This window comes from Pogonomyrmex barbatus, unplaced genomic scaffold (genome assembly GCF_055798465.1).
Source record: "Pogonomyrmex barbatus isolate J1 unplaced genomic scaffold, ASM5579846v1 scaffold10, whole genome shotgun sequence".
NCBI classification, from domain to species: domain Eukaryota; kingdom Metazoa; phylum Arthropoda; class Insecta; order Hymenoptera; family Formicidae; genus Pogonomyrmex; species Pogonomyrmex barbatus.
In genome coordinates, this window is record NW_028297099.1 from 7,904,430 (window position 1) to 7,920,130 (window position 15,701).

At 36.8% G+C, this 15,701-nt stretch overlaps 2 protein-coding genes across 2 annotated transcripts; both read right to left on the minus strand.

Moving 5' to 3' along the window:
- Positions 1 to 507: 507 nt before the first annotated feature.
- LOC105426628 (flexible cuticle protein 12-like) lies at positions 508 to 1,396 on the minus strand. Its single transcript, XM_011637931.3, has 2 exons — positions 1,255 to 1,396; positions 508 to 979 (listed from the first exon to the last, which is right to left on the minus strand). The coding sequence occupies exons 1-2, from the start codon at positions 1,261 to 1,263 to the stop codon at positions 665 to 667; spliced, it is 324 nt and encodes a 107-aa protein (XP_011636233.2). The 5' UTR covers positions 1,264 to 1,396; the 3' UTR covers positions 508 to 664.
- A 2,119-nt stretch (positions 1,397 to 3,515) lies between these two features.
- Positions 3,516 to 4,731, minus strand: LOC105426627 (flexible cuticle protein 12-like). Its single transcript, XM_011637930.3, has 2 exons — positions 4,572 to 4,731; positions 3,516 to 4,004 (listed from the first exon to the last, which is right to left on the minus strand). The coding sequence occupies exons 1-2, from the start codon at positions 4,578 to 4,580 to the stop codon at positions 3,690 to 3,692; spliced, it is 324 nt and encodes a 107-aa protein (XP_011636232.1). The 5' UTR covers positions 4,581 to 4,731; the 3' UTR covers positions 3,516 to 3,689.
- Positions 4,732 to 15,701: the final 10,970 nt, after the last annotated feature.

The window sequence follows — 15,701 nt, forward strand, 5'->3', positions numbered from 1 at the left end:
ACATTCTGGAGCTAATTGTCAGAGAAGGAAAAATAATATATTTACGGATGTTTTTTAATAAGATTCTTATTAATTGAGATCGATGGAATTATTGTACAAAGGCAAAAATGCATCGTCATGATGAAATCGCTGAAATTTTTCCAAACGTAGCTGCGCAGTCCAAATACAATTAAATCGATATTGCGAGACACTATTTGTCAATAGTTTTTATCAGCGCCAACAAGATATTGTTAAAAACTTATGGAAATTTGAGTAGTCGTTGAGTAGTAGTTGAAATTTTATCATTTTATCTTATAATACAATATTAATTTACAATTTATTATTATCTTGATTTTTATTTAAAACTGCACTTTTATCATTATCATTCACGTTTTCTTATACACTGTGATGATAACCATGGGAAAAAATGCAACTGTGCAGTTATATATATGACATTGCATTGTTCATAGACTATCTACGAAACATTTATATAATAATAAATTTTAAATTTAATACCGCATTATATAATCATGTCTAATCATTTAGATATTTATTGGACAGTTAAAACTGTCGGTAACAATTACATTTTCCAATCGTCTTACGTCTAGTTTATAATATAAAAATTTATACAGAATCGATCATTTTTTATATCGTCTTCAGTACCTCTTCGATAGCGTCAATAAATTTAGATCGACGGTATGTGGTTGCCCTCGGGGTGGAAACCGTTCTGGTCGGCGACGTAGTTGACGGTGTACCTGACGTTGGTCTCGGGCTCGACGTAGGTGAAGCTACCGCGAACGATGAGGCTCTGATTCTCCTGGCCGGCGTTCGTCACTTCGGCGGATTCTTGATGGGCATGACCGTCGGAGAGTTCGTAGGCGTATTGGTATCCCTCAATGCCGATGTTGTTCAATGGAGTTTCCTTCACTAAGACTGTCTGGTTGTTGTCGTGCGCGGGTGCCGCGAGGGCAACGGCCACGAGGGCGCAGAGGGCGATGATCTACGGAGAGAAAACGTCAATTGTTATTAGTAACGATTAGTCAAAGTTAGAATAGTCTTCGTTATTTGCGTTATTCATATTGATAGAAGCGACTAGAATTATTAATGAGTATTGGAAGTGGCAATAAGATTCCAGATTTCGATGCTGCGATTCATGCTGTGACCCTCGAATTAATTCGCGATAAATTTGGCTCGCGACTACGAAAAACAAAATTAATTAATATAAATTATAACTGAAAATAATTCTGGATTTCCTTGAATGTATGAGATACCCACTGTTCTCATGTTGAAAACGAAGGTGTACAGCTATTCCCGTTCGATGGAGGAAACTGATGTAGGTGGACGAAATCAGCCGTGATTTTATAGTGCTTCTCCTACTGCCAAAATTGTCTGGGCCTACATCAAATCACCTCTCACCTTTTTTTCTCATCTCTAATTAATATGTACTGATTGTCGTCCAGATTTCGACCTTCGTAAGAATTTTTTGCAAACGATAATCGAACTATTTAAAATTTTACAATTTAAAAATAATCGATTCGTGTAATTATTCTAACAAAATAGATTTCGCGTTCTTTACCATATTTATTTTAATGAAACAATTTCTTATCACTAAAAAATGTTATTATTTATTAAAAGTTCAGATGTTGACAAAGCTACGTAATCAACAAATCTATTTTTAGAAGGATTAAACGACTTATTTGTAAAACTGTATAAATTGATGTTAACATACGATTAATTATGCTGTAATTTAACATGATCATATAAAAATAATGTTCAAATTTTCTTACGTATATTATTTAATAAAATTTAATTGCATTCAACTTGCATATAATATAATATAATAAATATATGAATAATAATAAAACAAATTATAAATATCTGCACAAATATCTGCAATTATGAATACTCAAGTTTATTAAAAATTCTTGCAATTTAAAAATAAGCAAGAGGGAATTCCATTTTTCTTCAGAAATCTATTTGAGGAATCTAATCATTAATTATTGATGTAACCTTTATGAAGACGTAACTTTGCGAATTCAGTGAATATAATCCATTCCCATAAATTCAGATGACCCTGGTCTGTAAAATACCGACAAGATTAAACTTAATTATCTACACTCATCTGTTTAACATTCGTGTGGTATCACGTTGTCTTCTCGTGGCAGAACTTCTAACCGCCCTTGAGGAATATTTGTCGAAACTTTTAAAACGATAGTGATATAAAAATAACATATTTTAAATATGTATGATCATATGTATGATCAAAGGAAACTTTATTCGGATTTTTTTTCGGATACATTTAATTGCGTAATGCGATATCAGTAACACGAATATCGATGAATATTTTCGAAATTCTAATCCATTTGTTTGATTAAATTTTATTGATAGTTAAATTTATTAATGGCTGTTAAAAAATGCATTGAAAATATATTGCTGAAAAACCGAATTTGTTAGGTAATATGTTTTAATAAAAGAAGATCAAAATATATGGAAATATTGGTTTAATGTAAAATCAAACTTTTATATATTAATAAAGATAATATTTTTATTAAAGTATCTTTTAATATAATGATTATTTCATGAAATATTGTGTTGAATTAATAATTTTAATTAATCTTGTAAAAATATATGAATAACTTTAACAGTTTTTAAATTATTTTAATTAAAATTTATTAATGCATTCTAATTATTTTTTAATATCATTAATATCAATTTATTAATATCAATTTATTAATATCAATTTATTATATTTTTTATATACATTTAATAATATTTTAATATAACTTTTAATATTTAATAATATAACAATATATATACCAATATATTTAATATTTAACAATATATATTAAAATATTGAAATAAATGCAAAAAATATATTTAAATATATGAATAGTCGTTATTTAATTTTAATAAAAATTAATTTGATTAAAAGTAGTGCGAATTAAAAGAAATAGAACAATAAAATATGTTTAAATTAAATTATAAAACAAATTTAACAAATTGACAATTCGAGAAAACTATAAATCTTTAACAAACTTTATTATTTTAGTATCTATTATTTTTGTCTATTATTTTAGTGTCTATTATTTTTATTTATTAATGATATATTATTGTATGGAAAGTATAACAAAAAGTAATTAGAATCTATTGTTATGCATTTAAATTATTTCATTACCGGAATCTTTTATTTTACGTAGAACATTATAATGTATATTAATATATATTAGATCTAGATATGTTATTGCGTGAATAAACCGTAGTCTAATTTCGAATATATTCACAAAATTTGAAAATATTTATTTTTATTGCTCTATTAATACAAATTATTTTTTATACATCTCATTAGCTAATGCAGTAAATTAATCGACCTAAATGAGGATCGTCCATTTGAATTATATTTTATTTATGCGGAGTTTCCTAAGTGTCCTCAAAACCATCAATCTCATTTCAGCGAAGATCCATCAACAAGTATCAGATCCGTCGGACTATCATGTTGGAAATGGAAAAGTTGTGAAATAATTTAGACGCAACAAGGATTATGTAAAGATCAATTTATTTAAAGCTAGATTTGTCATGTGTGTATGTGTCCATTGAGATTGCGCTGTGATCGAGAGATTGAGATAATCGTGTTTCTTCAAGCGCAGTCGCAGGGCTGGAAATTGGACGAGTAAATCAAAAATGTAGAAACACAGATACGAGTCTTGCAGAATTTAAACGGACGGCAGATGCGCTCCCTCGGGATGGAATCCATTCTCGTCGGCGACGTAGTTGACCGTGTACCTGACGTTAGTCTCCGGGTCGACGTAGCTGAAGCTACCGCGGACGACAAGACTTTCGTTCTCTTGACCGGCATTCACCAGCTGGGCGGATTCTTGATGAGCTTGACCGTCGGAGAGCTCGTAACCGAAATTGTATCCATCAATACCGATGTTGTCCAATGGCGTCTCTTTCACGACCACAGTTTGGCTGTCGTCGTGCGCGGGTGCCGCGAGGGCGACGGCAACGATGGCGGCAAAGGCGATTATCTGAAGTAACAAAAATAACGTGTCAAGAATGATTCTTAATCATTTATGGTAAAATATTTTAGCGTCTGATATATTTTACATTTTTATTGTAATTTATAATAATTTTAATTCTTTAATTCTTCAGTTCGCTCGTAAAGTTATTATATGGTTCTTTCTTTGGAAATGCGTGGAAATTTTGAATAAAAATTTATATATAAATTAATAAAGGCAATATATATTTCTGTTATTTTTCGCGCGGAAACGTAAACTTTCACAATGACAATAACTACTATATTTTCAAGGTATTTTGTGTATTCCTCAAAAAAATGATAATGGTCCCGGTCTTAATAATGTCGCGATCGATGTAATGTGATATCCGAATTGTTTTTATAATCCTTGAGATTTCAAATAAAAATTCCCGAGAAGTCATCACACTGCGAGATTCATCGAGAAGATCATTTCGGAAATTTGTCGAGAGACGGATTCCGCCGATTCCGGACCGATCATTACGAGCGATCATCACGCGGGCACTCTTTCGTTTCCGTTGAAGAAACTCGTTACGTTCGATTTTCGTCAGAGAACACGCACCAGCTTCATAGCTACAGGTAGATTCTTCTTTTCGAGAGAGTGGCTGATGATCCGAGCTGAGATGGCTCACAGACGACAACTGATTCGGTGACTGGTATACGGTGGCGGTTATATATAGCCCGAAATTGTACGATGTGAATTGCGCCCTACCATCGGCACGGCATTGCCAAAATTTTCATGTTCATGTGTCGAAATCCATAAAAGACCACCGGCCGATCGGGCAACGATGGCACAACCATCGCTGCGCGCGGCCGAGAATGTCAGGCTGGAATGCGAGAGACACGGGGCGGTCTCACCTGGGCAGGTCGTGATAGTTCGTAATTTTAATTCCTCATCTCGATCTCGATGATTGATGATTTATGCGAGCTACAAAATATTTTTAATTGTTAATTTTCTGCGGAATTTTGCTTCTCGATACGCGACCGATGCTTGTAACCATAGAGCGTTTACAAGACTCGTCCGTCAAAATATTGTACACAACATTGTGCCGGTATTATTGGTCCAGGGACCGTTGTAATTTTAACGTTTAATAGTCTCGGATTAGGGGGCAATTTCAAAATGCACTTTGAGGGATAAGCATTGCTAAAGGTTAGTGCGCAAATCCCTATTCTCGTTAAATCTTAATCCATTGGTCTTATATTATGTCTTTGCGTTACGCAACACGTGCGGAGGCTCATCTGGATGCGGATATTAATGCGCACGTGCAAGTTGCACTAATGTATTTGGCCACACTAACAAAATTTTCTGTGAATCGAAGCCGATAATCCATCACGCTTCTGTTGCATCACGTTGCGGCTCATCGAAATCAGCTGATGGCGAGACATTTCATTTAGCAAGTAATAAAATTAAGAGCCAAGAAAATTACGGATGAACGAATGAATTATTATTGAGAAACATTTTTTTCTCAATTGATAAATCGATGTTGCATTATTCCTCTGATCGGTCAGAAAGGTAGATAAACGGATATCTACCTTTACACTTAATATACACTTAATGTATTATTCGTAAAGCAAATTTGTATCGCTTTGTGAAATTTCTTTTTTCAATAATAAAAGAAAAATATCCTTTTTCTAAAACAAAAATTAATATAAATTCACGAATGTATTTTAGAAACGAGTCTATTTTGATTACTCAGAAAAATGTAATCGCATTAATTGCTAAAGAATATTTATAAATACGCCTAATATTATGTAGCTGCAGGTACATACATTAGCATATCACCAATAATCTAGTGACACGTTTTTCGATGTCTGAAAAATTCTGATATGTCATGGGAGACGATCAATTACTTTTTTTTGTTTTTCAATTCCAGAAAACGGGTTTCTGATGTAAAATATAATCCCGGAACTAGCAAAGAGCGCCTCTATTCTAAAAGTGATTCTTTTAGTCATTAATTAAAATTTCTTCCAGAAATTTATTCAACAAATGTAACTACGATTTGTTACGAAGAAATGAAAATTCCCCAATTTTTTTATTCTTTTCATAATTTTACATCATTTCTTTCATCTTTAGTAATAAAATTCAGTACTTGTTAATCTCTTAAAGTTTTGTCGAAGCGATGACAGCCAAACACATAAACGCCCAAATTGACAATCCAAGTCCTGCCTCGTAAAAATTACAAAAGAATCGAGCTTCTTTAATCTCGTATTTATCTTTGGTTGGTTGCGATTTTATTGTCCGACGCGAATTATATCATCGAGTAATGAAAAAGGAATGATGCGCGCCGACCGAGATTTGAAAAGAAAGTGTACTGTTACATAAGCAAACGGCTTATGCTAATGATCGAGATACAGAGAGAGAAAGAGAGAGAGAGAGAGAGAGAGAGAGAGAGAGAGAGAGAGAGAGAGAGAGAGAGAGAGAGAGAGACGCATCACGGAGAGGATCTTCTTCGTGGGAGGATGGAAGTCAACGATGCCACGCGCCTTCGATCTTCTCGACGAGAAATTTCGATCTTCCAACAGCCTCGTAATAAAGCAATATCATCTCCATTATTTCATTAAGCAGAGATTTTCAGAACGAATAAAAAAAATATGATAATACTTATGAATAAAAAAAAAATTACAATAGGTAAAATAGCGGAATGTCTTTTCTATTGCTGAACAAGGAAATTTTTACTTGTCATTTTGCTGGATATATTTCGTTGATATCACTCGCTTTCTCCGCGCGGCGATATATGTGCATCGTTTTTTATCTTTATCTTTATCTAACTAAACATTGGACAACAATTATGCGCTCGCGTGCATGTTAGTTTATTATATAATATCCCATTATACTATTATCACTGCACGCGTATGCGTACGCACGCGCGTGCAGAGATCCTATCGAACTTTCTAATACGCGTATCACGTTATATCACGAATGTAATCGGAGATTGTACGTTATATTGGAATACACTCGTTTGTATAATTGTTTACGTTCGCAATTAATAACGCACAATGTGATCGCCGTAAGATAAGTCGGACGATTAATACGCGAGATTCGTTATCGTCAAATTAACCAATCGGCAGGTCAGCTTGTATTATTAATAAAATTAATGTTAACTTTTTTTATAGATTCTCTTTCGTTCTTTATTAGTTGCAAATTTTAGAGATAAACAAATAATCTTTAATTAAGAGAAGAAGACTCCACTATTAATAAATAATTATTAATAAATAACAATAAATCATTTATTAATCATTATTAATAAATATTAATAATAATTAAATTAGATTGAAATAAATAAGAAAAAAAATGTGAGCAGATTAATTTCCATTTATATTGTTCGGGAGTATTCCCAACATTCCTAAGGAAAAAAAAAAAAAAAAAAAAAAACAGCTATTCTTTCTTGCTTGGCTGGATAAAAAAGATAAAAATTTATCGAGAAGAGCGAATTTTAACGACACGTTCAGCGATTTAATAAAAGTCTGATTGCACAAAAAGTATAATTCCATTTGTAAGATCGTTCCGAGCAATGTCGTAATGCTGAAATAAAAAAACTGTGAAATTCGCTAAAGGTCGTTATTAATCCTGAAATCGAGGCTTTGGGACATCTATAAATAATTAGCCGGGTTAGTGCATCGTTCCGTGGCGGCGACGAAGACGCCACGTCAGATCGTGACTCTACCTTTTTGCCGCGGAGCATCTTCTCAAGGCGCGATATTATTGTATAATCGATTGTGCACGACGATATTACGGACGTGCGCAGTCCGACGTAAAGAAGATGAGCGATCATTCCGGATAAACAGATGCGAGCCGTCCGTCTTGTGTCGGTGTTACGCAAAGATCCTCAGCGCATCACGCGTCGCGTTCGTACAAGCACACTTCGGAGATGACACTTGATCCCTATCATCCGATCCTAACAATTAATAACTTGGTGGCAATTTCACTAATGGCTTCGACAAGGATCGTTCCCACAAGATATCGAAATACATAATTTCGCGATTAGCTTGAGATATTACGATTAAAAATAGCGAGGAAAGTTTATGGGAAGAAGAATTTTTCTGAATCTAAAAATTTCATCTCAAATGTAAATTTTTGAAAATAATTTTGTCGAACCATAAAAATAATTATGTAAAATGTTCAACTTAATTGCTGAGATACCAAAAATCTTTGCAACATTATTATTATTATATTTAAATGTTACATAATAATTTTGATGGCCCGAAAAAAATCATTTCAACTATATATCCAGCCGTACTTTTACATTCAGCAAATATATTTCTTTTCGTGTAGGAATTTAAAATTTCTTTTTAAAAAGGAGACGTGTGCCTCGAGGTTTTCCGATTAGACGAAGAAACCAAGGGAGGAGGTTTTCGTGTTTATGCGTCAGGGAAATTGCCTGTCTCGAAGAAATCGCATCGCGATTTTAACGCAAGTTTCCCGAGAAGTTTCCGTCCGTCAGTCCCTGAAAAAGGGAAAAGGACGAGGAGAACGTCGGCGGAGGATGCCGGCGACGTTGCTTTTCAACGATGAGGAACTCGCACACACACACACACACACACACACACACACACACACACACACACACACACACACACACACACACACACACACACACACACACACACACACACACACACACACACACACACACACACACACACACACACACACAGGTCGAGAATTTCGCAAGAATCCTGCTGGACCGCCGCGTCGCGCGCGAGGTCGTCGCCATTGCCGGCTAAAGGCTCATCTTGCGTAATATCACTGCCGCGAGCACGATGGCACGGATCCTAAATGCCACCACACTCCGTCGGCGGAGGGACGGGGTCTTGTACACCGGCTGCGCGAATGCATTAGACGACGACGAGGTGAAGTCGCATGGCACAGTGTACCTCTGATCTATCCGCTCCCGGTAGGGGAACCGATCCACAGCTGGCCTGTCCAGGCTGTTGAATTTACGACGAGGCGGCAAAACAAATCGAGAAAAGCCATCCTTGATCGATAGTCCCCCTTTACGATTTCTTGGATTCCACTGGTAATCGTCATCTTGCTAATTATAATGTAAAATAGCACTCCCAACGGCGGAGATTATTTAATGCCAAACGAGCGATAAAACGGGCTTTATTACTTAAAAATCTTTCCGTTCTCCACCAGTTTTCAAATTGCGCTAATCTCTGTTGCAAAAATTAAATTAAAATTAAAATTAAAATTAGAATTAAAATTAAAATGAATCCGGAGCAGCGGTCTGAATTTAATTGACATCTTCGATCGAAATTCGCACGGCGGAGTATCGCTGCGACCTCGTCGTTCTCGTCCGACCAGTTCCATCGTGAACTACTGAGCGCGGCTCGCGATAATTCATATCCTCCCGCGCGAGATATTTATTTCGATTGATTTATTTCGTATTCCGACCTCACGATAAATAAACCACGTCGCCGAAGGCGCAAACCGACCGGTTCGAATCAGCCGTGTATTTGTTGTAACACGAGTGACTATTCGTCGACGACATCGTCGTAATTCACGCGAAATTCTCCTCGCGCCACGCGGATGACGTAGCTAAGATAAGATAATTACAACAGTAGGATACGACCTCCTGGCGGAGGTTCGTCGGTGAATAGTAGCCGACGGTTGCAAAAGGTGAGCTTCTCGATGGAAAAACGTCTCGCTTTAAATTATCGTTATGAGCCGGATACATGTGCACATCATCATGGGGGAGATTATCATATCGCATCTGCATGTCAAAAAAGAAATAAACGTTGAAAAATATTTTTCACAATTTTCCGCAATTTTTTTTCGTTTTACACACGCAGCGAAATTTAATAAAGTTCGTTTTAAACGATTTGTAAATTGCATCAAAATGTTGGGTCAAAATCTGGATCAAAAATCTATTCTTTTAATTTTAAATATCGCGATAATACGAACGATATTTGCAATAATTAGAAAAATGCACACGTATATGGAGTATAAAAATAGGAATAAAATGTTTTTCTGAAATGCAACGCGAATTATAGATCGTCTAACGTGGGACGTTGATGTACGATGTTGATGTATGGGAAAACGAAGGAAACAACGAAATTACAAAGATAATCGGATCGCGAGATAATTGCACTCGCACGCGATTCTTTTCTTGTAAAGCGATCCGGAAAACTCACGCTGTGCCACTTATCATTGAGATTTACATACCGAACGAAGCAAACAACGACTTATCTTTGAGAGAACATCGATGTGCCAGAAGGTGAATCTGTGATAAAAAAAATAGATATTTCTTCCTTCTATCTCGCATCTGATCTCACGTAAATCCAAAACCATTCGCGCGGCCGAGAAGAGGTGGAAAGCGAAAAATGTAGATTCTTATTTCCGAAAGACGCGAGTTTATCTCCATTAATAGCGGAAACAAACTATTAAGGTCAAGGCTAAATTAAAGTATTATAGCAAGAATACTTTCTCGTTCTTGATCAATCGTAACTTATTAACTATGTCGGTGTTTTCGTGAAGTCATCCCAAGCCAGTTTGGTCAGAATGTACAAAGATCTCTTACGTATTTTCACGAGATCTAGACTTCTAATTGAAATTCATTCACTGGGAGATTCATTTCGTTAAACTAATTATTCACATTTTCCCAACTTTTATTTGCATGGAGGAAGTTTAGTAATTTGTAGTTGAAAATAATTTTATTAGGTAGAAATAATTACGCAAGATTCAGATTAGTTGCTATATTATTAAAAATTTTAATATCATCATGTGAAAATGCTTAAATGTTAAAAGTGCCAAACGATTATTTCTAATCATTTCAATTTTCGAAATTAATATCTTTTTTTTATGTATTAAAAATGCAATTTTCAAACTTCCAACTTTTCATCAATTATTTTCTTTATCTGACGGTATATTAAAATGAAAAAATTTTTCTAAATCTTATCTTTGATAAGAATTAGAAAAAAGTATTAATTTGGAAAAATAAAAAAATGATAAAAATATTTGTTTGGCACTTTTGGTGTTAAGCATTCCGTAATTAACAAAATTATCTTTAGAACTATATCTAGCCAAATGTTTAGACGCTTCGGTCAAATCGTTCCTTCCGAGTAATAATCAATTAAAACGCAAGTAAGTATATCTCGAAACGCGCAAAAAATCATGCAAAGACGCGCTCGGAAAATTATCAATTACTACCTTCTCAATTTCTTAGAAGCAGCTCGAATGCGCGCAGGCGACTCGCATTCATTATTGCCGATAAGTATTGCCGGGACCCCCGTGAACTTTTCCTCAAAGAGACTGGCGGAGCGAATGAACCGTGCTCTCATGTGAAAATGCATCGTGACAGAGAGAGAGAGAGAGAGAGAGAGAGAGAGAGAGAGAGAGAGAGAGAGAGAAGAGAGAGAGACGGATTTATCATTGAGGACAGCGCGATATACGATCGCGCGTAGCGCCCGCGTGAATCTCTGGGCCGCTGTGGAGGAGCGCGCGCTCGACGTGAGCTCGACCTGATATTCCGCATTCGGCGGCGTCGAACGGCGACACGCACTCACGTACGCGGAAATGCAATTCTCGTTCGACATTTCAAATTACGACAATATTGTGACCGGATAGAGCGCACGCGAGACTCGTTGCAATTTCTCACGTGATCTGCCGATCACGTCGGCCGACCTTTGCAGCCGGTTGCGCGATCGGAAAGAGGAACGCGCGCTTATGCTGCACCTGCATCCGACAAAGAGCGAGGTATCCTTAATGAGGGTTAATAGAAATCATGTTTTTTTTCCTTCATATAATAATACGTCGTATCTTTATACGACACATTTACATATGGCTTGAATCGTATTAAAAAGACATGTTTTTAAAGGAGATAGAATTAGTATTAAATATGTTTTAAAAATAATATCATGTCCAAAAAAATATTAATCAGTTTTCTAAAATTGTCTTGTAAAAATGTTAGTGTACGTAGAAATATAATTTTTTAAAAAAATATGATATGCAATACAATGAAATACAATTTTCCAAATAAATTTCATTGTATTTATCTTCAAACTATCCATGGATCAAGTTGAATGTATTAATATTTCTAAAAATATGTATTATAACGTACATGTTTTAAATATAAAAATACAAAATCATAACAACTCCATCTTTGATATTGTCACTGATAGCAAAGGAAATTGCATACCAGAGAAAATAAGTGACGTAAATAAAAAATTATAAAAAAAATCGGGTTGTATATTTAAGAAAAATTAATGGAAAAATATATGAACGCATCGCAGATTCGGAATAATGAAGGAAACACGTAATATCGCCGCGGGTGCGTGGAAAGAGATCACGTCGCGACGTCATCTCGTGTACTCGCGCATCTGCCGCGAGCATATTGCCAACGCGCCGTGTTCATGATGCACGAGCGAAGCGAGCACGAAGTAGCGAGTTAAGCAGAGAAGGAGAGAAAGAGCTGGTCAACTCGTTGACATTTACTCGCTTTCGCGAGTCGTCCTTTTTTTTCTTTGTCTCAACCCGACGTGGTTCTGCACGAACACTCTGCCGGATCGTATATTTATTGCAACGTCCTTGGTAGTTGGGTTTACCATCGCAAGCTCGCATCTCTCTCTCTCTCTCTCTCTCTCTCTCTCTCTCTCTCTCTCTCTCTGTATTTCTCTGAGTCCCACTAAATCGATCTCGAGTACTTTATTGCGGCGAACAACGGCGTCTAACATGCATGTAAATGATAGGCCGATCCTGCGCCCTCGGGGATATACGTTATTGAATATACACCATCGCGGCCTTGCATTAATGCACGTTAAAAGCATAAAGAACGCGATAAGATGAATATCAGTGATTCATTAATGGTAAACAGTGTCACGCACGTATTTATCAATTTTAGTGGGCCCTGAATGGTTCGATCAACAATTAATTGCGAATCTCTCGGTCGCTTGTGAATCAGAAATCGAGGTCCAGTGTGTTGTCATAATCAGAATTAATTTCTTTTTTTTTTTCTTCATTCTGCAAAACATAAATCATATCTTTTATTATATTTAAAAAGTATTTTAAACAAGTCTTTAAATTTGAAAATGTATCAGGTTGATACAATCACCAAATTTTGTTCTCTGTTTTTAGATACGGAAAAATTAGTGGATGAAATTTGCAAGTGTAACTCAGACATCGCTCTTCACAAGGGCTTTTCACAAAAACGTATGGATTCCAAGTTTATGTGTTTATTATCCAAACTATATTATTTGCATTCGTCTGTTGCATAATCTCGATGTCAATGTATTATAGACATTTCACGCGATGGACAGGTTTATCTGGAATTTAATATCGCGCGTCCTTACCTGGAATTTAAGGTGGTAATCCCGCGAGCGATGCCTTACTGAGATAGAAAAGGTCCCTCATTGCGCGATTCGCAACATACCATTTGCGCGCCGCCCCCTCGTAAATCATTCATCATCGACCCCCCGTGGAGGAGGGTGAAATTCGTTTTCTATGGAAATTACGATGTCTTCAACAACTGACATTTCAATATATTGGTCGTACCCGTTTCACTTCCTGACACGTAGCATCTTATATTTTATAGCTTACGAAACTTTATAATAACATAATCTTTTAATAGCGAAGCTTCGCGCTTCTCTAAACATTGATTCACTCACTTTTAATAGATCACACAGATCCTATCTTTGTCATATTTAAGATGCAAAGTGTTATCCAACATATATACGGTTTTCTCCGTGGGGTTTCAATGAAAAAGTGATTTTTTGAAATTACGGAATCCGGAGATTATAATCTTGGTGTTATTTGATTAATCACGATCGTCTCATGACGACACTAATGAAGCAGAAAGAACCTGACAGATGATTAATAAATAGTGAAGTCTGAAGTATTAACAGTTGTAATGTCTCTGTGTGATGCAACGAGTCAAATAAAACTTCTTGCTAAAGTAAAATAAACTTACTTGTCGCGCTTACGCGTATAATTAAATACTCTGCGTGCTTTAATGATGTTATATTGCTTATTATGGGCAATATCGTATGATGTATTGTAAATCCGCTTATTTCTCTGAAAGTAATCTCTGGGCGTGTATATGAACGAATATTTACGTTGATGTATAGCGATGACTAGAGAAATCGTAGTTCGCAAATCACCTCGCGAAAGTTGTGTCAAAAAAATTGAAAGCGCTTGTCTGAAGGATGATTAATAATGTTACGATTGTTTATTTTGAAGTGACACGATACTTGAAGTTTTCTAAATTGAAAATTGCAAATTTCGCGTTGTCCTCATCGTGTGTAAACGGGTCAAATAATTCAAGAGAGAGAGAGAGAGAGAGAGAGAGAGAGAGAGAAAGAGAGGGAGAAGAGAGGGAGAGGCTCATCTTCTTCGTGCTCTTTGCATAATCGATGTATAATCATCGGAGTCTGCGTTTACGGTCGCGAATCGTGACGGGCACTGACTTTCTCACGTACAAAAAGCGTAAAGACGAAAAGATGGAAGCCGTTTCGACATTAGAACGTCGGAGGCTACGGACGTTTTTGCATCGGACCGACAGGTAAACCGCGTTACACCGTGGCAACAATCCGCCTAAAGGAAAGGGATTCAGACAGGCGCAATCGTAATGCACAATCAATTGTTACGATATCCTCGTTGTCTTCCCCGAGATTATGCCGTTCCAATGAGAAGGAACGTCGTTTTGACACTGTCGAAAATTTATTTGTAAATCAATGTAAATTAATTTGGCATAAGACACCATTGAGGATATTTTGGAATCAATGACGGCGATATTCAAAAATCCTAGAATGTCCTAGGATTAAATTTTTGCATGAAGAAATATGTATTTCGCGAGTGGGAGAGAGAAAGAGAGAGAGAGAGAGAGAGAGAGAGAGAGAGAGAGAGAGAAGGAAGGAGAAAGAGGGGAAGATAAGAGAGAGGAAGAGAAAATATGATCAGCGGGAGAGGAGAGAGAGAGAGAGAGAGAGAGAGAGAGAGACAGTGGCTGGAGGCGTCCTCCTCAAGCGCCTCGCCGTCGCATCTTCGGAAATGGCAAGGTCACCGGTAGTTACGTCACCAACTTTCCTCCGGCGTGCGCGTACAACTTCGAGAAAACCAAATGTCACAATGACCAAGGACGTTTCGGCCGCGTCGCGTAATGTAACGTCGCCTACGGCCGGCCGGTCGGCGCGATGAAATCGCAGGAATCCGTGTCCGCGGGAGTTTCGGCTTTCACATTTTCGGGTCGAAGGAGACGCGCTTTCAGGTGGACGCATCCCGTGGACCCGACCGTGGCCTTGTTCGAGTTGTCGTCGCCTGTAAAAAACAAAACAAAAAAAAAAAAGAAAGAAAAGGAAAGAATGAAGACGAAACAAACGAAGGTCGAAAGGGAGAAGAGGATCCCGAAATCGAAGAAGGGGACGGGAAGTCATCGAGTACTTAATAGTTGAATTTAACTGGTCACGCGCTTTCTCTCCCTCTCTCTTTCTTTCACCCTTACATCATTTCAGAATATAAAAGGGGTTACACCGCCCTCGAAGCCCGACGTGCGACTTTAGAGCGATGGTTGGAGCTGAGGTTGATTTCACAAGGCTTCTTCGTCGCGCTGGAACGGGAGGCTGTGACGGACGGAGGATCATCGAGTCGTCGCCTGATTATAATACGAGAACGGGAACAATCGCCTTTGTTGCGGTCGAGTCGCCCTTGGCAGTGAATCGCGGATTCCTGTCGCGGAAAATGATTCCGAGGCGCTTCATT